Here is a 23875-nt window from a genome sequence, read left to right on the forward strand (position 1 = left end):
GAATAAGTCCACCATCGTCAAACAGGCCCAAACAACATCAGTCATCTCATCTCCATAATGATCGATCGAAGCACTGGCACACACGCCGAATCCGAGAAGCCATCGAAATTCACTGCCACAACACCGTACCCCAAGACTCGGGTTTATACATAGATAGATAGAAAGATAGATTGATAATGGTTTTATTGAGAATAAAAGAACAACAATGCATCGCGGCCTACAAGGCCGAATTGGGCAATGTTTTACAAATGTAAAATACAGTAAATAAAAACAGAGCGCCCTTGGGTAGAAGAGGGTGGGTGTTGGGATGCCAAGTTCTTCATTTCAGTCATGACAATGGAGCGGATGGCTGTCTGCATCTCATTCCAATCGGGCATTTTTGAACCCTCGTTGTTTGCCGTTTTCTTCTTTGGGTTCTCTAGTGGCGGTGCGGGTTGATCCCCAGAGGCAGAAATCTCATTAATGCCACTTGGCCTCGTCTTGGTTTTCAACTTATTTTGCCTCTCTATCTCGTGCCCTACAATAGTAGTAAGTGCTACTAAGACCTCTTCATCGGACCCTGTTTCTGTGAGGTATGGCTTCAATTCATGACGGATGGTGTCATTTTGAAGGCCTGTGGATACGGCATGAAGGAACATCGTCTGCACTTGATTATCATTGTATCTCACGCCAGACCCAGCTTCCTGACAGGCAAAGAGCACCTTCTGCTTCAAGTCCATTGATCGTAGGATAAAGTCATGTTCTGACTCACGGGGTCCTTGAGCGGCAGTTGAGAGCTCATGGAAAAGTGCCATAGCATCCTTTTCCCTGTAGTGTGCCCTTATGATCTTTCGAAGAGTGGGCAAGTCGAGGCCAGCCCTTCCTTCGAGGTAGCTCCGGATCCGTAGCCCAGGACTAATGGCACGAATCACCTGCTCCACCACCTCTTCTTCGGCATATTTCTTGCGAATCCCACTATCTATCTGGCGGGCGAGGCTGGAGAAAGACAGCTTGTCCTTCTGCTGGGGTTCTCCGATTTGTCCTACAATTCTAAACTCCTTCCGGAATGCCACGTTGGAGATGGGGATGGAAGGTGCAACGTCATCTGGCTCGGCTGCTGTCACGCTTTGGGGTACTTGAATAGCCTCCTTCACATCAGCGTCCTGTTCAACCCTTTTCCCTTGGACATTCCCAACCTTCCCAACCAGTACCTCCGTCACCTTACCCCATACTGCCTTACCTTCATCTTCCAGCTCCTCCACTTCCTCGCTGGCCAGATACCGCTGCAGCATTCGAAGAAGCCCAACACGTCCCTTCGACTTTGCCTTGCTAACGTCACCCCCTGGCCTCTCTAGAACCTCCGCAACTTTAAGGAGCTCGTCTTCCGTACCCGCGTTCAACCGGGCGAGTACATCGGCCGCCAGATCCTCGAAACCAGCCATATCTGCGGTGGGTCAAGCGTCAAAAGATTCCCTTATGCTTAGAGTCAAACGTTGCAAGTCGTAGTTCCGATTCGTTTATGGTGGATGAAGGATCCTAGAGTTAGGCTGCTGGCTGGTAGTCTTCACTCATGGATACGTCATCCGGGCAGTGCTTCCAGAAATGTAACGCCCCCTTATAGTGGTATAGGGTGCTAAAATAAAAGAACACGAGGAGAAACAATAGATGGTTGTGATGCTATAGTGTCAAGATGTAGAATATGGCACATGGGCATTACAATCACTCATTTAGTCCCTCCTCACATGGTATCCTGGACTCTTCCATTCTTTCAGCGGGGTTTGTGTGTCCTCTAAGCTGGAAAGGGGCAAATGCTTTCCCACTTCGATTACATAATATACTGACTGATCGATACTGTACTTACAGTAGCTTTCTATCAGAGACATAGAGTCTCTACCCAAAGTAAAAGATACAGTATTGATATAAGTATATAAAAAAAGGGGGGTACAAATTTCTACAAAATTATTCTTTTGCAGGGATCACATTGATATTATCATTATTATTATTATCATTATATTAACCTTAAGTCATCATCGAAATCATCATAACAGTTAATGTTATTATTTATATTATAATTGTTTTTATGCAATTGTTTTCTTTACAGATACTGAGGAACCAGTTATAGTTGGCTGTCCATTGTCCAAGGCCGTTCCCATGCAGCCCGGTCAGAATTTCGCTACAGTGTCTTGGACTGAACCAACAGTGTCAGATAACTCTTATAGTGTTACGTTGACATTTAATGGAGAGGGGACCAATGCAGGCGACTTTTCACTGGGAATAACCTCTCTTTCATACACAGCTGTTGATGCTGCCGGAAATAGAGCTACTTGCATGTTCGAGATAGTAGTCAGTGGTAGGTTGATCTTGTAAATGTACATGTATTTTGTTGCATGCACGCTTTCAAATATTCTGTTATCATTATTATTTTAAATATTAATACTATTATTATTGCTGCTCATAAGTATCGACTTGCATGGTAATGTAGAAAGACAGGCTTGGGTTGCACCATCGGGGAGAGGGGAAGGATTGGGGAGTAACCCTGAAAAGCTAGGGCTCTTTGTAATCTTTCTTTCTTGAGTGTGTGTATAGTCCTGAAAAGGACTGTTGGTGCAGTCTTGAAAAGACTGTTGGTTTATAGCTTATAGTTCTAATGAGAACGCTAGCGCCGCTTGGAGAGGATGGGTAGTAGGAGTGGCTCAATGTTTCTAAGAGGTTGACTATCCGTCGTCAGGAGTGGGGAATAGCAAAACAACAGCATCCCCTTCCTAGACGTCCGCGTTACCAAATTGCCATCCGGCAAGCCTGCTCACCAAGCTCATGCACGGATAGATATCTTCACTACAGATCCTTCCACCATCCAGCTGAACTGCAATATTAGTCCTTAACACCCTCATACGCCGAGCCCATCAACTCAACTCTAACTACCATCAACACATACCCAAGACATAAGATCAAGTCCTGCTAGGACACCAGCCAGCAAGCCCGCAACCAACACCAGCCATGAAGAGAACCAACCCGTAGCTACACCCCAGAAACAAACTGTTGTTTTACCCTGTATCGGCCAAGCCTCTAACAAGATTCAACGGATCCTTCAAGCAGCAGACATCCAAGTTCGGCACAGTTCCTCCAACAAACCCCAATCACACCCACAAAGACAAGCATGAATCCAAACCAAAAGAAAGCTGGAGTCTACAAAATACAAACGTGGAAAAGTCTACATTGTTGAAACTGGGAGAAATCTGGAAACAAGACTCAAGGAGCACAAAACCAGCTTCATACTCAGCAATTGGAATAAGTCCACCATCGTCAAACAGGCCCAAACAACATCAGTCATCTCATCTCCATAATGATCGATCGAAGCACTGGCACACACGCCGAATCCGAGAAGCCATCGAAATTCACTGCCACAACACCGTGCCCCAAGACTCGGGTTTATACATAGATAGATAGAAAGATAGATTGATAATGGTTTTATTGAGAATAAAAGAACAACAATGCATCGCGGCCTACAATGCCGAATTGGACAATGTTTTACAAATGTAAAATACAGTAAATAAAAACAGAGCGCCCTTGGGTAGAAGAGGGTGGGTGTTGGGATGCCAAGTTCTTCATTTCAGTCATGACAATGGAGCGGATGGCTGTCTGCATCTCATTCCAATCGGGCATTTTTGAACCCTCGTTGTTTGCCGTTTTCTTCTTTGGGTTCTCTAGTGGCGGTGCAGGTTGATCCCCAGAGGCAGAAATCTCATTAATGCCACTTGGCCTCGTCTTGGTTTTCAACTTATTTTGCCTCTCTATCTCGTGCCCTACAATAGTAGTAAGTGCTACTAAGACCTCTTCATCGGACCCTGTTTCTGTGAGGTATGGCTTCAATTCATGACGGATGGTGTCATTTTGAAGGCCTGTGGATACGGCATGAAGGAACATCGTCTGCACTTGATTATCATTGTATCTCACGCCAGACCCAGCTTCCTGACAGGCAAAGAGCACCTTCTGCTTCAAGTCCATTGATCGTAGGATAAAGTCATGTTCTGACTAACGGGGTCCTTGAGCGGCAGTTGAGAGCTCATGGAAAAGTGCCGTAGCATCCTTTTCCCTGTAGTGTGCCCTTATGATCTTTCGAAGAGTGGGCAAGTCGAGGCCAGCCCTTCCTTCGAGGTAGCTCCGGATCCGTAGCCCAGGACTAATGGCACGAATCACCTGCTCCACCACCTCTTCTTCGGCATATTTCTTGCGAATCCCACTATCTATCTGGCGGGCGAGGCTGGAGAAAGACAGCTTGTCCTTCTGCTGGGGTTCTCCGATTTGTCCTACAATTCTAAACTCCTTCCGGAATGCCACGTTGGAGATGGGGATGGAAGGTGCAACGTCATCTGGCTCGGCTGCTGTCACGCTTTGGGGTACTTGAATAGCCTCCTTCACATCAGCGTCCTGTTCAACCCTTTTCCCTTGGACATTCCCAACCTTCCCAACCAGTACCTCCGTCACCTTACCCCATACTGCCTTACCTTCATCTTCCAGCTCCTCCACTTCCTCGCTGGCCAGATACCGCTGCAGCATTCGAAGAAGCCCAACACGTCCCTTCGACTTTGCCTTGCTAACGTCACCCCCTGGCCTCTCTAGAACCTCCGCAACTTTAAGGAGCTCGTCTTCCGTACCCGCGTTCAACCGGGCGAGTACATCGGCCGCCAGATCCTCCAAACCAGCCATGTCTGCGGTGGGTCAAGCGTCAAAAGATTCCCTTATGCTTAGAGTCAAACGTTGCAAGTCGTAGTTCCGATTCGTTTATGGTGGATGAAGGATCCTAGAGTTAGGCTGCTGGCTGGTAGTCTTCACTCATGGATACGTCATCCGGGCAGTGCCTCCAGAAATGTAACGCCCCCTTATAGTGGTATAGGGTGCTAAAATAAAAGAACACGAGGAGAAACAATAGATGGTTGTGATGCTATAGTGTCAAGATGTGGAATATGGCACATGGGCATTACAATCACTCATTTAGTCCCTCCTCACATGGTATCCTGGACTCTTCCATTCTTTCAGCGGGGTTTGTGTGTCCTCTAAGCTGGAAAGGGGGCAAATGCTTTCCCACTTCGATTACATAATATACTGACTGATCGATACTGTACTTACAGTAGCTTTCTATCAGAGACATAGAGTCTCTACCCAAAGTAAAAGATACAGTATTGATATAAGTATATAAAAAAGGGGGGTACAAATTTCTACAAAATTATTCTTTTGCAGGGATCACATTGATATTATCATTATTATTATTATCATTATATTAACCTTAAGTCATCATCATAATCATCATAACAGTTAATGTTATTATTTATATTATAATTGTTTTTATGCAATTGTTTTCTTTACAGATACTGAGGAACCAGTTATAGTTGGCTGTCCATTGTCCAAGTCCGTTCCCATGCAGCCCGGTCAGAATTTCGCTACAGTGTCTTGGACTGAACCAACAGTGTCAGATAACTCTTATAGTGTTACGTTGACATTTAATGGAGAGGGGACCAATGCAGGCGACTTTTCACTGGGAATAACCTCTCTTTCATACACAGCTGTTGATGCTGCCGGAAATAGAGCTACTTGCATGTTCGAGATAGTAGTCAGTGGTAGGTTGATCTTGTAAATGTACATGTATTTTGTTGCATGCACGCTTTCAAATATTCTGTTATCATTATTATTTTAAATATTAATACTATTATTATTGCTGCTCATAAGTATCGACTTGCATGGTAATGTAGAAAGACAGGCTTGGGGTTGCACCATCGGGGAGAGGGGAAGGATTGGGGAGTAACCCTGAAAAGCTAGGGCTCTTTGTAATCTTTCTTTCTTGAGTGTGTGTATAGTCCTGAAAAGGACTGTTGGTGCAGTCTTGAAAAGACTGTTGGTTTATAGCTTATAGTTCTAATGAGAACGCTAGCGCCGCTTGGAGAGGATGGGTAGTAGGAGTGGCTCAATGTTTCTAAGAGGTTGACTATCCGTCGTCAGGAGTGGGGAATAGCAAAACAACAGCATCCCCTTCCTAGACGTCCGCGTTACCAAATTGCCATCCGGCAAGCCTGCTCACCAAGCTCATGCACGGATAGATATCTTCACTACAGATCCTTCCACCATCCAGCTGAACTGCAATATTAGTCCTTAACACCCTCATACGCCGAGCCCATCAACTCAACTCTAACTACCATCAACACATACCCAAGACATAAGATCAAGTCCTGCTAGGACACCAGCCAGCAAGCCCGCAACCAACACCAGCCATGAAGAGAACCAACCCGTAGCTACACCCCAGAAACAAACTGTTGTTTTACCCTGTATCGGCCAAGCCTCTAACAAGATTCAACGGATCCTTCACGCAGCAGACATCCAAGTTCGGCACAGCTAGTTCCTCCAACAAACCCCAATCACACCCACAAAGACAAGCATGAATCCAAACCAAAAGAAAGCTGGAGTCTACAAAATACAAACGTGGAAAAGTCTACATTGTTGAAACTGGGAGAAATCTGGAAACAAGACTCAAGGAGCACAAAACCAGCTTCATACTCAGCAATTGGAATAAGTCCACCATCGTCAAACAGGCCCAAACAACATCAGTCATCTCATCTCCATAATGATCGATCGAAGCACTGGCACACACGCCGAATCCGAGAAGCCATCGAAATTCACTGCCACAACACCGTGCCCCAAGACTCGGGTTTATACATAGATAGATAGAAAGATAGATTGATAATGGTTTTATTGAGAATAAAAGAACAACAATGCATCGCGGCCTACAAGGCCGAATTGGGCAATGTTTTACAAATGTAAAATACAGTAAATAAAAACATTTGTATTAAATAACCTCAAATTAATGAACTGGAGTTGAATGAGTAGATTGTTTAAAAAAAAAATTAACTTTAAAATGCTTATTTCTTATTATTTAATCTCCCTAAGTCATTTTATATAAAAAGAAGATAAAGAGAAGTGAAGAAGAACATGAAGGTGGTGTAGAGTAAAGAAAGCAAAGAAAAGAGGATGGTAAGATTAAGAAGAGAATGAAGAGGAAGGAGAAGAGAAGGAGGAAGAAGAAGAAGAAGATTCAAGTAAGGATAGTAACATGATAGACAGAGGGTAGTGCGAATAGTAACACTATCATAATGTATCGATATCAATATTCAAGCATTACACATTATACAAACTACTAATGATATAGGCGACGTTATGAAGAAAATCTATACTTATATGAACAATTGTATGAATTAAAAAAAATTACTCTAGCTAGGTTATAACATTTCAACCAGACTATAACAAAAGAGAACCATTAGAAGAAGCAAAAGCAAAAGGAGAGAGAGGGAGAAGAGGATTGAGAAGGAAGGATAAGGGCGAGATGAAGAAAGGAGGTGGGAAAGTAGAAGTGGTAGCGGAAGAGGAGACAACTGCAACATTGGCCACGGAAGATAATTTGAGTCATTTAAACAATTACAAATAAATGGTTAAACACAGATTTTTAACTTCGGTACAGAAAATGTAGTGATTCTATTATACAGATACAAAGATTAGACCCCAGTATAAATATAAAATTGGTATATGAATATAAATATATTAAAACAAATTACATCAACAACATCTGGAAACCACTCATCAACAAGTGAACGGACACGCCTCCACCACCACCACCAGCGCCTACACCCCAGCCACAGACACCCGTACACCAACCACCACCACCCGCCGAATCCACAAAGCAGCCACCAGCCTCACAGAAACAATGCACAGCAGACTACAACGCCGCCTACATCGGGTACACACACAGCGTCTCGACGACACCACAACGCCATCTAATGCCTAGGTCACATATAAACCGGGCCCCGTACGATTTTCCATACCCGGCGGCTTGCCGTGGATTTAGAGACCGTACGGGAACCTTCCGATTTTCTTTTCTACGGCATGTGTGGTCACATATTCTGCGGCGCCCGGGAGGTGCCCGGTGAAAATTGGTCGAGTGAAATGCAAGGCGCCCGTAAGGATGCCGGCCGGTAAGCTACGTGCTCCGTCCGATGAGCAGGTGCACCCGTGGCTCCCGGAAGGTGCCCTGCCGGGACCCGGCCGGGGTCCTCAAGGTGCCCTGCCGGGGACCGGCCGGGGTCCTTAAGGCGCCCGGCCGGGTCCCGTGCGGTGCACTGAACTATGTGTCCTCTGAAATCCGCACCTCAAGGTTCCCGTAAAGATTTTTCATGAGAATTGACCCCCCAAAATCGTGAGGGGCCCGTCCGGACACCGTCCGGAGCCCGCACGGGACCCGTAAGGTGCCCTGCGGGCACTTCACGGGCTCTCTACGACCTAACGGTCGGATAAAAACGCCGGGAGAATTGGGAGCAGCCGACTCAGCACCACGGCGCCCGTACGGCTTCAAAAACTGTCCCGGCGCCCGTAGGATCTTTACGGTAGCCGGCCGGATAGATTCGGAGTGCCCCCAAGTCCACAACCCGGAGACTCGATCCAGCCTAGACGGACAAGCAGCTCACCCAAGTCCACACGTACCCGGTGACTCAAGTCCACACGGTCATGTATAGTACCCCCACGTCTGCAACCCGGTGACTTAAGCTCACGCACGCCAGCTATTCCCACTCCTGACAACGGATAGTCAACCTGTTCGAAACGTCGAGCCACTATAGCTCCTACCACATATCCTCTAGAACCGGCGCCATAGTTCTCCTTAGAACTAATTAAGCTATAAGAAAGATAACCAACAGTCCATTTCTCTGATGATTCTTTGAAAAATTATTATAATATTATATCATTTTAATCTTTACAGACACCGAAGAGCCTGTGATAGACCAGTGTCCATCCACACAGTCTGTGAGCACAGAACTTAACCAGGACTTTGCAATGGTTTCCTGGGTAGAACCCCGTGTGACAGATAACTCTAATGACTTTACACAGACATTCAATGGAGAGGGAACCAATCCAGGCAACTTTCCAATTGGAATCACCTCTCTGTCTTACACAGCAGTTGATGCTCAAGGCAATACAGCCACATGCATGTTTGCCATAGTTGTCAGTGGTAAGTATTTGTAATAATATATAGTCTTCATTTTATCGCGGTAGCCTCGATCATCAGTATGTTTCCTGGGGTCCCTGCAATTATTGTTACCCCAGCATTGCCAGGTACCTATTTATTTCACGTGGGCCAAATGGGACATACATGTATGTGAGTTTACCTTATTGAAGGATAAAATATGGTATTGTTTATCAGTCATGCGTCGCAACGTAATGTTCAATTGTGCATAATCTACAGGAAAAATGATAACTATAACGAGAGTCATAATTATACCTTCAATGATTGAAAATAACATTAGTATAATGTGGAAACAAAAGAACGTACTGCAAAGGGTACAGTGCTAGTATTATGGTGGGGGTAATTATGAAGAAGAAAAAGTAATACTTTGATGTATAGCTCATTGAGGTATTTGTTTTAAAAATAATGATAGAAAATGGTACAAGCTAAAGATGAGATAATGCATAATTATCTACAAAAATATGAGATTCAGGATACAAGCACTGCATGAGGAAGGATTGTACCTGAGAACGTACGTATACTAAAGTGTTCCCATTAAAGCCCCTCATGACGAAAACTCGTTGTTTAAAATTGAAACCCCCATTTGACTTTCACTACTCCTAAAAGTATGTTTACACTATTACGTAAGATGATGAAGAGTACAGATGCGAAGAGCTGCAAGGCTCTGTCAAAGTTTTAACGAGAGAAACAAAAGTGGGGTCGTGATACCCCGCCTGATTTAAATTGGTTCCTGTGTTATAGTAGTACGAGAGCCTTTCGTAATGCTATCAGGGATATGCAAGACCTCACAAACTTCTCTGAAAACTTATCTGTAACCGTTTCACACGTTTCTTTTGTAAATCAAGGGCTCATAATAGCCAGTACACGTCAGTAAGATATGACATATTCAAGGACACAAGATTGTGTAGAAATAAAACACCCCGAGAAAGATCTGGAAATTTAATTACCACATAACCGAGGACCTACTTTCTCCATGCAAATAGAGCACCTAAATAAACGTCCCCCTATATGAAATTTTTAACAATTTCACATGGTTCTCGAACCAAGGACGTCCTCGTTTTGCGAGTGGTCCCTAAAATGAAGATACAGATCTTATGAGACCACAAACGCCTGCAACTCACCAGTAACCCTGACACAATTGAATGTAGACTGCAACCTCGCATGACGGTTTATTAACATACCACGTAAAATGAATCCTAATGATAATTTATTAACATACCATTTTTTAGAGCTTATTCCCTAAAAACAAATTAAATAAATAAAACTAAATTAAATTAAACAAAAGAAAATTGTGACATATATTGAAAAAAATATTGTGTTCCTTATGTTTGCAGACCATGAAGCCCCGATTATCACTGACTGCCCGAGCTCTCAGACTTTAACGACAGAGCTCGGATCAGAAACGGCCACGGCGATTTGGGCGGAGCCCACTGCATCCGATAATTCCAACAGTATGACCCTGACCCCGAGTCGTAGCGGAGATGTGTTTCCCGTCGGTCAGAACATAGTCACTTACGCGGCTCAAGACCCGAGTGGGAACACGGCAACATGCACCTTTGTTATATCAGTCATGGGTAAGTGGTTTAGTTCTAACACGATAGCACAGACTTATCAATGAAATCAACTTGAGGCCTCTAGCGCATTCTAAGGAGGCACAATTTGTCCCTCCTGAAAGATTTCCGAACAAGAAAAGAAACTACTCTCACTATTACATAACATAATTATAGTCTCCAAACCCGTGGAATTTATATACAGTGCGTCCCAGAAAAAACGAAACCGAGAAGTATCGATGGTTTATCATAACTTAATCACAACCATAATTAATGAATGATACATATTTGGAAAGCTTAGAGTCTCCTCTTTCAGTTGATGCTACTCAGATGATGCATATTTTACGCATGAGTGATTAAAAGCAATATGAAGGAAGGAAACCAAAAAGACATTTGGCGGGCGGTATCTGAATTTCGAAGAAAAATTCACATTTCTAGGAAGTTGAGTTTCTGCCCTTTCATATGACACCTCAATCAGGAAAAATGAGCGAGGAATAACAAAGTTCTGTTTGCTTAAAGTAGCCCTTACATTTTCAGAATTTTAACAAACGAATTCGTTTTCACTGGGTGCCTGCCGTAGCAAAAAGCAGATTTGACAAAAGACTTAACTCCGTTTCGTTGACAATCAACCATGCATGAAAACTCTCGTCTACGGCTGATTGTCAACGAAACGGAGTTAAGTCTTTTGTTAATTTCGTTTATTGATACGGCAGGCAGCCAGTGAAAACGAATTCGTTTAATAAAATTATGGAAATGCAAGCACTACTTTAAACAAACAGAACTTTGTCATTCCTCGCTCATTTTTCCTGATTGAGGTGTCATATGAAAGGGCAGAAACTCAACTTTCTAGAAATGTGAATTTTTCTTCGAAATTCAGATACCGCCCGCCAAATGTCTTTTTGGTTTCCTTCCTTCAAATTGCTTTTAATCACACATGCGTGAAATATGCATCATCTGAGTAGCATCACATGAAAGAGGAGACTCTAAGCTTTCCAAATATGTATCATTCATTAATTATAGTTGTGATTAAGTTATGATAAAACATCGATACTTCTCGGTTTCGTTTTTTCTCGGACGCACTGTATATTCTCAAAAGACTCCCTTATATTGACTTCTAGAAAATACACTACTATGAGAGATACTTTAATTTTATTCCGATATGATTTAATTTGCATTTTTGATAATTAATCAGAAATACGCGTTTTATGTTTTAAACTGAGAATTTCTTATCATCTATGCATGTTTCCTTTCTATGGAAGCACCAGAAAAGAGGAGTTCCTTCAAACATGCTTATATAGAAAGAAAGAAATTGACTCTGGTGGGCTCAGAGTTGTAGTAGTAGCAATGATATTTTTATGCGTGGCACATAATGAGCTGGTCTGCGTACTCTTTATTCATGCATGCTGCACTTATTTTTAAAGAAAAAATGAATACATTTTTCTGTGACCTAACATTCTCTTTGACATAGCTCCTCTGGGATGCTCCACTAGCCAGCTTATATCCTGCCGGGACACAGAAACGTGTGTGGAGAATGAATGCCGGTGCAGGCCTGCCTTCATCCGACTGAATGATGTTTGCACAGGTATTTATTGTGTTCGTGTTTTATAAAAAGAAATTTTTGATATTTCATATTTATTTTGACATTTCGTAGAGCTGTTGTGGTCTAGTTGATAAGTCACAGAGCATGTGGATTGCAAGGTACGGAGTTCAAATCCCAGGCTGGCACTGATGTCCTTTAGTAGGATGTCAATTTTGCCACTCTCCGTTTAAGTGTAAAAGGGTACCTGATATGCTTCTTTGCTAGTAACTTTGGCGGCTTGGCAATGACCGTGGTAATAATGTCTAAAAGTCATGAGCGTCAAATCATGACAGATAATAGTGCGATTTAACAAATATATATATACATATATATATATATATATGGATTGAGTGGGGTATTATATATATGGTAGGTGGGTATATGAAAGCCTGAATATATACTGTGTTGAATTCTAAAATTTGAAGATCACTCATACATGAGAGGCAAAACATTCCGACTTGAACATATGATTATATTTCTTGCAATAGCACAATTTATAAGAATTTAATATTCGATCTTTGATTGCGAAATTAAAATTCATCAATTTACATTTATAACTGTCTGCTGAATATGACCTAATACACTATATTTGATATACACTCTATTCATATTATAAAAAACTGACATTTGCTTAACATTGTAGTTAGTTCATTTGAACAATTTTGTAACTCATATACATGTTATTGTGTTGCCCTCTTGAACCTGAAAAGAACAAGCCTAGCTTTTGCAAAGGTTCCTTCATAATCCTCATTTCCGCTCTATACCCTGTGAGTCAAAAAAAAGTTTACACCTAATTATTTTAAAAATCATCTATGAACAGTAAATTGTTATACATCTTATGAAAGAGTGTTTTATCCCAAATCATTTGGTACCATTTTTGTGTGGTATGTGTTCACGCTTGAATGAACAGGAGGCATTGTTTGCGAGAGTGCACAAATCGTTTACTACCATGGCAATATCATTGAACAGCCAATCCAATCAATGTTTCTATTGAAGTTTATATTAATGGGTAAAGTTACCATCAATGGCAAGTTTTATACAACGTGACCCAGATCAGTAACCCGACACATGCTCCGGCGACAAATGCTCTGGTGACAAATACTCTGCAAAAAGCGACAAATGCTCGGCTACATTTGCTCCGCGACATTGGCTTTGACGTCAAATGCTCCACCGACAATCGCTTTGTCGACAGTTGCTCCGACGACAATTGCTCCGCCACTATTTGCTCCTACGACTCTAATTAACAAGCATTTATGCTTTCTTAGCAGTCAGGTAAAATAACCACCACTTCTACTACTTCTACAATTTCTCCGCATGAAGAGATAAATACACCGGTGACAAATGCTCCTCAAACGACACTTACTCTGCCGACATTTGCTCCGCCCCGTGAAATACAAATGCTACTACGACAATTGCTCCTCTGCAAAAGTACAACGTTAAAGACAATAAAATCGCTCTCTGATCCAAAAGTTCATTTGTCTTCCACGGGACAATTTTTTTTTTTGAGGACCAAATGTCGTCGGAGCAATTGTTAGAGGAGCAACTGTCTGAGCTAGGAGCAAGTGTTGTTTGGGGAGCATTTGTAACCAGAGCATTTATCGCCTCGTGCATAGCAATTGTCGGCGGAGAAATTTTCGGTGGAGCAATCGCCGGCAGAGCAAGTGTCGTAGAAGCAAATATCGGCGGAGTAATTGTCGTCGGAGCAACTGTCGGTGGAGTAACTGTCGGAGGAGCATTTGACAACGGAGCATATGACGCCAAGCAAATGTCACGGAGCAATTATTGTCATGTTTTGCAGAGTAAATGTCGGCGGAGCATGTGTCATGGATTCAACCAGATCATAAAATCAGAAATAGGAATAATGAACTAGAGTAGACGAAAAAACTTAATTTGTTACTTCCTAGAAATCGATCAACTTAAGGGCCATTTCAACACCTATCATATTGACTGCCTTCATGTTCAGATTGTGTGATATGCCATTGCACTGTTTCAAATGATGAGGAAAAAGATTAAAAAGGTTGACTTATAGTTTGATATTTTGTGCGATCGTTTTTAATCGTGATTTTTCTTTTTTTATTTTTTATTTGTTTGTTTTATATTGACAGAGGCAAACAAATTCAGCATTTCAGTGCGAGCCCTAACGCTCAACGGTATTGATTACGAATACACTGATGCCCTGAGTGACCCAAATTCTCCAGAATTCCAAGCAAAGGCTAACGATTTCATTATCGTGGTAGGTCTGAATTCTGATCCGTGTACCGATCTGTCTCTCTCTCTCTCTTTCTCTCTCTCTTTCTCATCCATTCTCCTGCTTTGAGGCTTGTTCAGACATGATGACGTAAAGTATAATACGCTTGACTTTTCTGTATCTCTGTAAAACAGCTTTCATTTACAGGTAAAATAAATGCAATGGGTTTTCGCAGTGTTTACTTCGCCATTTCTGAACAAGCCTTTGCGCTAATCACTAAAATTCAAAGAGGGCCGGGATGACAATGTTTTCAAAAAGGTAGATTCAACCCTTTTTTATGCTGGATGCAGCTTCTATAGTGTTTCAACATTAAAGGTCACTCCCCAGCCCTTTCTAAGTATGATTTAACATTTTATTCTTTAGAATGTATGCATGATAGTTCCCATGTCGTCAGCGCTACCCGAATGCCAAGATCTGCTACCGCAAAACCTTATCGAAGATTCATCAATCACACTTTCCTATTTGCGTGCTTATACAGATGATGCAAAACACTGATACGATTTATGGAGTTACGGTTATTGAAATTCAGAGAGGGAGTCTGATATTCGTAGCTGAAGCCATCACCGAACCGTCTACAACGATGGCCCAACTTGAACAAGATATAGATAGTGCTATTCAAGAGGGGTCGGCTACCGCAGGACCAACGACCATATTCTTTGCTCCCGACGACACTGTCATCGCGGGTAAGCATTTACAGCAGACTTTGGTAGCCTATATTAAAAGTCCAGATCAATGTGACCTTGATATCTATTTCATCAAAAGAAGTAATTTGTTTTTTGTCCCTATTCATAATTGTTTTTCCACAGATGTCTGGCCACCAGGGTTTTTAAAAAGTGCTGTCATATATCATTTTACCAAGTTTTGGCTGATGCACCAAATGTGGGTCAGCTATGCACATGTTACTTTTGTCTTCCAATCCTTTTAAAAGAATTTTACTTTAAAGAGTTTTACTTGCATATCTCATTGATCCAGGAATTGCAAGAATAAGATGGCCATGATGATAACTACCAAAGATAAAGACAGTTGATTTTCATAAAAAGAGATAGCATATTCCCAAGGTCGTTTCATCGTAAGAAATATAATATCATAAGTTTTGCTTGGAAATAGGTCCGTTCTTGACTCTGAGTTTACATTATTACCTATTCTATTCCAAGGCTCAAAATCAATGGGAAGAACACGATTGTTTTCCAAATGAAATAACTATGTGTGAGGGCTTTTGATCCACTTTCATTGCTTTAGCTCAAATTGGTACAAGAGGAATTTTGACAAGTTTTTATGAAAACGCTGCTGCTCAGTCATCAGCAGAGTCATAAATATATAAGATATCCTTAGAAAGAATATTAGCTAATATTTATAACTCAAGATCACACAGACTATGACTTTAAAAATGGGAATATATAACGGTTTATCATATTTTTGTATTCACATTGTAAATGTCTGTACTATAATTGTTATTATTATTGGCAATAGGGGTGTAAGAAAAATGCTGCTTAATTGCGACAGTTGGCCCACCGTGTAGCTGCACTAACGGACTCCCTAAATTCAACCTTTGACCCGACATTAACTAAACCTAAGCATAGCCCTATACCTAACCTAAAACCCAATTGAAACCCAAACCTATACTTTTGATGAAAGAAATTAAGCCTGTAGCAATTGTCGCCGGACAAAGTGTCGGATGACCTGCAAATAGAGGTGCCGTGGCCGAGTGGTAGAAACGTTTGACTGGAGATGCGAAGGTTGTGCGTTCGATCCCCGGCACGGCACTCTAGTCTTTAAGTAGGCAAGGCATTTTCTTAACTCCATCCATTTAAAAAAAAAACACATTTGTAGCCGGTAAGCGATAGGATGCTAAAGTCTTTGCAGTTGACTAGTTATCTCTAATAAGGGGCCTGAATATTCATTGAAAATTCCCCAGGGAGTGGAGAACGTATATATGTGGGCATCCGATGGCTTGGGTATGGATTCCTCTAAAAAGCAGTTATAGAAACCAAACGCTTAATAAGTCGACACCACTGTTATCTTTTTGTCCTCATGTTTCATGCTATTTTACACCAATGTGGCGTAAAAAGCTTTTTCTTTATACGTATTCGTTATTGTTGTTGGAAAATAAATGAATTTCAACTTGAACGTCAATAATTTATTCCTGTTCTTCTTTAGACATCAATGAATGTGCAAGTACGACTACCAATGACTGCTCGGAGAATGCCAATTGTACCAACATGGTTGGGTCCTACACCTGCACCTGTCATTTTGGCTACACGGATAGATCACCTGCAGGGGTTGGCCCCGCGAGAGTATGCGGTAAGATTACCTACGCTCTAAAAACTCAAAAGTTAATTACTTCAACATTTCAAAGTGCCGGCCCCTCCCTCCCCCCCCCCCCCCTTCCTCCACTCTGGGATCTGGGACCGCATTTGTGTTCCCAAATTTCCGGTAAAGGGGTGATTTTCATGCAACGAAATCTGGCCCATATTGACTTATACTTACCGGGGGGGGGGGGGCAGTTGCCTCCAAAATAAAATTCAAATGTTTATTTCTATACCAGTGATTTACAGATATTGCTGAAATGACATGATTTTCCGGGTTTTTTTCCTTAAAAAACTTTAAATATACTCCTTTTTATGCGTTTTGTTGGAAAATTAAAAATTCCCAGTCAAGCAAAATAAATGCTTATTTAGAAGCCTTCATGTCAGGGCCTCCAGAACGGCGAGGCTCTGGGGCTTGAGCCCCCCCCCCCCCTCACTATTTTTAAAAAGTATGTTACAGAGAAAAAGAAAGAAAAAGAGAAAGAAAGAATGAGTGACCTGCCAGTATCACAAATTAGGTATCAAAATATGCTCATGACCGTAATTAAATGCTTAAAACCCCTGAGCTTCCGGGGGCTCCGCCCTCTAGACTACACCATGGGTCCAAAGGCGGGGCGGGCCCCCCGGATGCTCGTCTCAGTGACTGCAATTAAATACCTAAAACCTCCGAGCTTCCAAGGGCTTTGCCCCCCTGGACCCCATCTAGGGCCCTAAGGAGGGCCCCTGGATGCTCATCTGACCGTAATTAAATGCCTAAAACCCCTGAGCTTCTGGGGGCTCGATCCCTTGACCCCCGCCGGGGCAAAGCCCATGGACCCCAATCAAATTTACACTACGCTCTGCCTAATCGTTAATACTCGACTTTGAAAAATGTTGCGCCGAGCCTGCATGTAACATGCAAGAGTGATGGTGATGCAGATTTTTTCTCCCCCCCCCCCCCGGCCCCATCACGCTCATTACGCCACTACATTACTACTCATTACGAAGGAGAGCCCCTGGAATGTTTGCCCCTCCCCCCCCCCCCATCCCAAACTGCTTCCTGCATGCCTGCTGAGTAGGAGGGGGGGGGAGGGGGCGGGATCATAGTGGAATGTTTAGAATAGTAGATTAGCACTTTTAACATGCAGGATCTAACAGTACAAGAGCTAAACCAAGCCTATTGAAAGGCATTGTTTAACAATGTTTCCAGTTTTACAAATCTGAGATGCATGGCCCTACGTGTTATCAGTGTCTGCATGTGATGGTGTAATATTGAAACCCTAAAAAAATGCGCTTCAAAATGATCATGAAGTGCCTAAAAAAGGTAAAAATCTTTGAGTGACCGGTTTTTACCAGACTCATTTTCCCCAATAGACTTTAGTGTTAAAAAAAACGTTGGGAAAACGGTTTTTGAAATTTCTAATTCCAATCATAAATATCTTGATAATCAGACAGGCGATCGGCTTGTAGCCTGAGCATCACCTTATGATATGTGGGAACATTTTGATGCCATATTCCGTAATCCGAATGAGGTTTCTGTGAAAATCGGCCGATTTTATTCAAGAAACATTGTTTTATAGCTTAATTAATATCTTGACCTTGAGAGGGAGCTGTACAACATAAAGAGTTTATTATTCACAGTTTCATAACTTAAAGATGTCCCTTTTGCAGCCAACCTCAAATTCTGTAGAACTTTGAAGGAATTATGAATATGTCATGTATGTCCTATCTGTGAAATTTAAACGTTAGCAGTGTCCTCATAATCAAATTATGCAAGGAAACCCGTTTACTTGCTAGATTTCACTGTCAGACACTATTGAGTGACTGACTGGCTTTTTTTCTTCTTTGGAAATAACATACATGAAAAGAGTTGTAAAGAGTACATGAGCATTTGTCTACATCAATAACCCACTTCTTGTGATGGCCAAGATTAAACTGATTGAATATAATTGAATGTACAGCATACCATTTATCACGATGAAATACATGTAAAACTTGACGTGAAGATATACAAATACAATGTACTGATGCGTTGAAGTCTAGAGAAAGTCTGATGTCTGAGAGTTTACTCTCTCAAGGATCGAAGTTTCTTCCTGTCTCAAATGTTCTCTCTGATAATGGTCCGAAGTATTCTGACGGGAGTCCAAAACGAACCCTCTTTCACAATGGGTAAACCCTCTATTGGGTGGGGATAACCATAGCCATTGAGCAAATAATTATTATCTAAAATAGGCCATAAATTGTACTCAGTAATGAAAGAGGAGTACGTCTATTATCTGGAAGGAGTGTATTGTGACCAGTGCTTCATGAGCTTACTTGAAAGTGTACTGTTTGCAAACATTTTAACTTCTTGTTTACTTCGTGTAGATGTATTGATAGATTATTGATAAGCTTTTGATGAATATAGATTTTAGTCTATTGCTCACAAAGCACTTGTGCCCCTATTATATTACATTCAAAAGATAATATTTCCCAATACCGGTAATTTTATTCACAGAGCTGACTTCACTGGGCAGTTTCTTGGGTGTTGGTGGCATAACTGGGGTGGCTGTAGGAGCGTCTGTTCTCGTGGCTATACTGTTTTTGTGCTGTATAATTGCTGCGAGGAGAATGACCCACAACAATTTCGTAAGTAATCACAATTAATGAATTCTGCGCAGTTTGCTTCAGAAACAAAAAAAATGTAACCAATATTTTTATGTTTAGGGGGGTTTTAATAAGCCATAAAATTGGTCTCAATATCGAAATCAATTTAAGCTGATGAAACACACCCTGATCATTTTTTCTATATTTACGTGAGATATCGACTCACTTTAATTACTTCTCATGATAATCGTTATATCCTATGGCTTTTTATAATGAATGGATATGAATGATTGTAAATGGGTTAATGTCAAAAGTTGTTCATGCACAAAAATATAAGCACGTTTGAGAGCGATGCTGAGAATACAACAAGAAGAAAGTCTTGTCCCCTATATGTTTCATCTTCGTGCCCCCCAAAATGCCCGGGCAACAATTACACTGATGTCTATTTCCTACACTACGGTAACTAAAAACCGAACTTTAATTCCTGCATGGACGGAGCACTATATTTCTTGGAGACTGGGGCATCCCCTGCGATGCACATTAAAAAAATGAGATTTGTAGCTTTTATCATTATGATTGTTGTTATTTATATTGTTATTATTAATATAACTTTTGTTTTAGTATATCATTGCTATTCTTATTCTTTTTGTTGTTTTTGTTATTACTATTTCGACTACTATTTACTACTGCTGCTGCAGCTACTTCGATTACACAAATTAGGGACTTTTAGATTGAGTGGACGAGAACGGCGTGAACGTCCACTGATCATGCTTGTCTATGACAAGCCGTTTTAACATTTATTACTATTTCTTGATACCAAGAATTATCATTGCTTTACAACAGAAAATCATTTCTTGATATCAAGTATTCAATTCTTGATGTCAAGAAATACCATTGCTTTACAACAGAAAATCATTTCTTGATATCAAGAAATAGGAATAAATGTTAAAATGGCTTGCCATAGACACGCATGATCAGTGGCCGTTCACGCCATTCTCGTCCACTCAATCTAAAAGTCCCTAATATTATTACTGTTGGTAGTAGAAGTAGTAGTATAGTAGTAGGATCAGTAGTAGTAGTCATAATAGTAGTAGTAGTAGTAGTAGTAGTAATATTAGTAGCAGCAGTAGTACAAGTAGTTGTAGAAGTAGATGTATAGTAGTATTAATAATATCAACATCATGGCCATAACAATGAGTTATTATTATTATTTCTCACAATTTGTAGGCACAGAGGAAAAGGGACCCCCAGACTAATGTGCATCTATCCTCTAGAAGAGCGGGAGACCAGAGGGCACGACGTCAAGGTCCAGGGCGCCCGGGGGATGTCTTCTGGCATGACGACAATCTTTACCGTGGCTATGTGGGCGGGACTCGCGGGAATACTCTCACGACGGAATTTATGGGATATTAAAGTGCACCAATCACTGAAAGATATGTTGTTCTGTATCTTGTAGTTCCATCTCATGATACTACATGTGTAGGCCTATACATACAAATATATTCTCAACTAACTCAATAATAATAATAATAATACACAACATTTATTAGGCGCTTGATACTGGTGTTTCTAAGCGCACCATTGTCTGATTAAAAATTACCAACTAAAACTTATAATAAACACACAAATTATAAATCTGTTCTTTATTCAATAAATCATGCATATATGATAATAAAAACAAAAACGAGATCAAACATAAGGTCAAACATAAGACCAAAGAAACAATTAAGGAATAAGATGGTTTGCAGTGCACCTCCTTTGACCGACTCACAACTGCACCCGTGTAGAATATCATTCATGAATTTTAAAAGTGCCTTTTTAGCAAGTGAGGTAAAAGCAACTTGTGATGGGACTAATCAATTAATGCAAAAAATAGGGCTCGTACGTAACCCAAGTCCAACTTCGGCTCTGTGCGCGCGATGTTACGTAATCGTTTTTTGGGGTTTATTTCCAGCTGTTCATAGATTACTTTTTTGGGTGATTGGTCCACTTTAAGGTTAAAAGCCCAAATCCGTCTTGGGCTCTATGCGCGCGATGTTACGTAATTGTTTTTTGAGGTTTATTTACAGCTGTTCATAGATTACTTTTTTTGGGTAATTGGTCCACTTTAAGGTTAAAAGCCCAAGTCCAACTTGGGCTCTGTGCGCGATGTTACGTAATTGTTTTTTTAGGTTTATTTCCAGCTGTTACTTTTTTGGGGTGATTGGTACACTTTAAGGTTATAAGCCTCAATTTTTTAGGTTTATTTCCAGCTGTTCATAGATTACTTTTTTGGGTGATTGCACTTTAAGGTTATAAGCCCAAGTCCGACTTGGGCTCGGAGCGCGATGTTACGTAATTGTTTTTTGAGGTTTATTTCCAGCTGTTCATAGATTACTGTTTTGGGTGATTGGTACATTTCAAGGTTATTATAAGCCTTAATTTTTTGGGTTTATTTTCAGCTGTTCATAGATTAATTTGTTGGATGATTGGTACACTTTAAGGTTATAAGCCCAAGTCCGACTTAATTGGGCTCGATGCGCGCGATGTTACGTAATTGTTTTTTGAGGTTTATTTCCAGCTGTTCATAGATACTTTTTGGGGTGATTGGTACACTTTAAGGTTATAAGCCCAAGTCCGACTTAATTGGGCTCGATGCGCGCGATGTTACGTAATTGTTTTTTGAGGTTTATTTCCAGCTGTTCATAGATACTTTTTTGGGTGATTGGTACACTTTAATGTTATAAGCCCAAGTCCGCCTTGGGCTCTGTGCGCGATGTTACGTAATTGTTTTTTGAGGTTTATTTCCAGCTGTTCTTAGATTACTGTTTTCGGTGATTGGCACATTTCAAGGTTATTAAAAGCCTTAATTTTTTAGGTTTATTTCCAGCTGTTCATAGATTACTTTTTTGGGTGATTGCCTTGGGCTCTGTGCACGATGTTTTTGAGGTTTATTTCCAGCTGTTCTTAGATTACTTTTTGGGTTGATTGGTACACTTTAAGGTTATAAGCCCAAGTCCGACTTGGGCTCTGTGTGCGCGATGTTACGTAATTGTTTTTGAGGTTTATATTTCCAGCTGTTTATAGATTATTTTTTGGGGTAATTGGTACAATTAATATAAGCCTTAATTGGCGTAGCTACAGGGGAAAAAGGTAAGCTTCCCTCCTAATGGGATGGTGTTTTAAAGTTTTAATTTTAGGAAATGTATGCTACTTTGTTTCACTATTATACCCTGCTTAGCTTTGATCATATGTAAAAAAAAAAAAAAAAAGGGATAGCATATATTATTATTGTATTACAAGTATTCATATTGATTGTTATTGGGTCTGCTATTTTTGTCTACAAATACATATTTTTGAATTACTCCAGAATGTTCGTCTGACAATTGAAAGTATCATTTAGTTAGTTCTAGCAGAAGTTTACAAGTATGTGAAAAATTACATGAAAAGAATGATCATGATTTCAATGCAAATTAAGGTTTTTACCATAACGAAAAGCTCTCGTTAAAACTATACCCCACCACTAAAACACAGGAACCAATGTAAATCAGCCGGGGTATCACGACCCCACTTTCGTTTCTCTCGTTAAAACTTAGACAGAGCCTTGCAGCTCTGCGTGACGAGAGATATGGCAGTTATGGCAGATATGGCATAGTGTAAACAAACTCTTACTGGGGCTCTGCCTGAAAGGAAATGAGAATTAGGAAACATATATTTTACTGGTTTTAAGATATTTTCATGTCCAAAAGTCACTTATAATTTAGATGAAGACCATAATAAAGTTTGAACGAAGCAAAATGACCCAGAATTGGTGATATAACAACAATTTTAATTGTGAAAATTAGCACTCTTTCTCCCTTCCTCTCTCCCTCTATCTATCTCTCTCTCCCTCTCTATCTCCCCGCCAAAGTCTTGGCAGGGGGATTACATTGTATAGCGCTAGTGTTTACTTTAGGGATAGCTCTGGGAGTAGTGACAGTCAAATGGGGGTTTCAATTTTAAACGACGAGTTTTCATCATGCGCTATACCTGATGTAAAAGGAAATCCCATTTAAAAAAAGAATTTGTAAACCGTTGATAAATCATTATGTAATTATAAATATTTTTATCGCCTGCGTAGCAAGAAGCGTGACATATAGGCGCCGCTTTTGAATTTATTTTGAAAGTATGAGTTCTTATCCAATGAAACTTGGACCAAAGGTTTATCAAGTATTCCCAATCATGTGAGGAGAATTTCAGGTCACAGAGTCAAGGTCAAAGGTCATTTTCAGTCTGCAAAGTTAGACTTTGTTGATCAACATTAAGATTTTGAATTTTTGGCATAATTTCATAGTACATCCCTATTCCATGAAACTTGAACATAAGGGTTATCAAGGATCACCAATTATGTGATTAGCCTTTTAGGAGTCAAGGTCAAGGTCCAGTTTCATTTCAGGTCTGCAAACTTGGACTTTGTTGTGGCATCAACATCAAGATTTTTAGCATAATTTCAAAAGTGTTCGTTCAAATTCCATGAAACTTGTAACCCAAGGGTTATCAAGTATCACAAATCATATGACACCAATGCCAGGTCTTAAAGTCAAGGTCAAAGGTCAGTTGACTTGAATAATG

General features: G+C 40.9%; 1 protein-coding gene and 1 long non-coding RNA gene across 2 annotated transcripts; both read left to right on the forward strand.

The window, feature by feature from the left end:
* The first annotated feature begins 2027 nt into the window (after positions 1 to 2027).
* LOC115922666 lies at positions 2028 to 20806 on the forward strand. Its single transcript, XM_030981968.1, has 10 exons — positions 2028 to 2329; positions 5346 to 5594; positions 8774 to 9022; positions 10372 to 10611; positions 12056 to 12169; positions 14272 to 14399; positions 14893 to 15097; positions 16572 to 16715; positions 19197 to 19327; positions 20513 to 20806. Exons 1-10 carry the CDS (start codon positions 2131 to 2133, stop codon positions 20696 to 20698), a joined length of 1845 nt encoding a protein of 614 aa, XP_030837828.1. The 5' UTR covers positions 2028 to 2130; the 3' UTR covers positions 20699 to 20806.
* A 90-nt stretch (positions 20807 to 20896) lies between these two features.
* On the forward strand, positions 20897 to 22636 carry LOC115922667. The gene is made up of 2 exons (XR_004063545.1): positions 20897 to 21456; positions 21526 to 22636. It is a non-coding gene; the product is annotated as an uncharacterized LOC115922667 (long non-coding RNA).
* The last annotated feature ends 1239 nt before the right edge of the window (positions 22637 to 23875 follow it).

The sequence above is a fragment of the Strongylocentrotus purpuratus genome, unplaced genomic scaffold, assembly GCF_000002235.5.
Source record: "Strongylocentrotus purpuratus isolate Spur 01 unplaced genomic scaffold, Spur_5.0 spur5_scaffold_12, whole genome shotgun sequence".
In the NCBI taxonomy this organism is placed as follows: Eukaryota; Metazoa; Echinodermata; class Echinoidea; order Camarodonta; family Strongylocentrotidae; genus Strongylocentrotus; species Strongylocentrotus purpuratus.

What these genes read in the sequence shown, in the direction of transcription:
- LOC115922666 (XM_030981968.1), top strand. Translation starts at nt 2,131, where the DNA reads ATGCAGCCCGGTCAGAATTTCGCTACAGTGTCTTGGACTGAACCAACA. An exon ending in GTTTGCCATAGTTGTCAGTG is followed by an intron (nt 9,023 to 10,371) that starts GTAAGTATTTGT and finishes TTATGTTTGCAG; the next exon opens with ACCATGAAGCCCCGATTATC. An exon ending in TGGCCCCGCGAGAGTATGCG is followed by an intron (nt 16,716 to 19,196) that starts GTAAGATTACCT and finishes TTTTATTCACAG; the next exon opens with AGCTGACTTCACTGGGCAGT.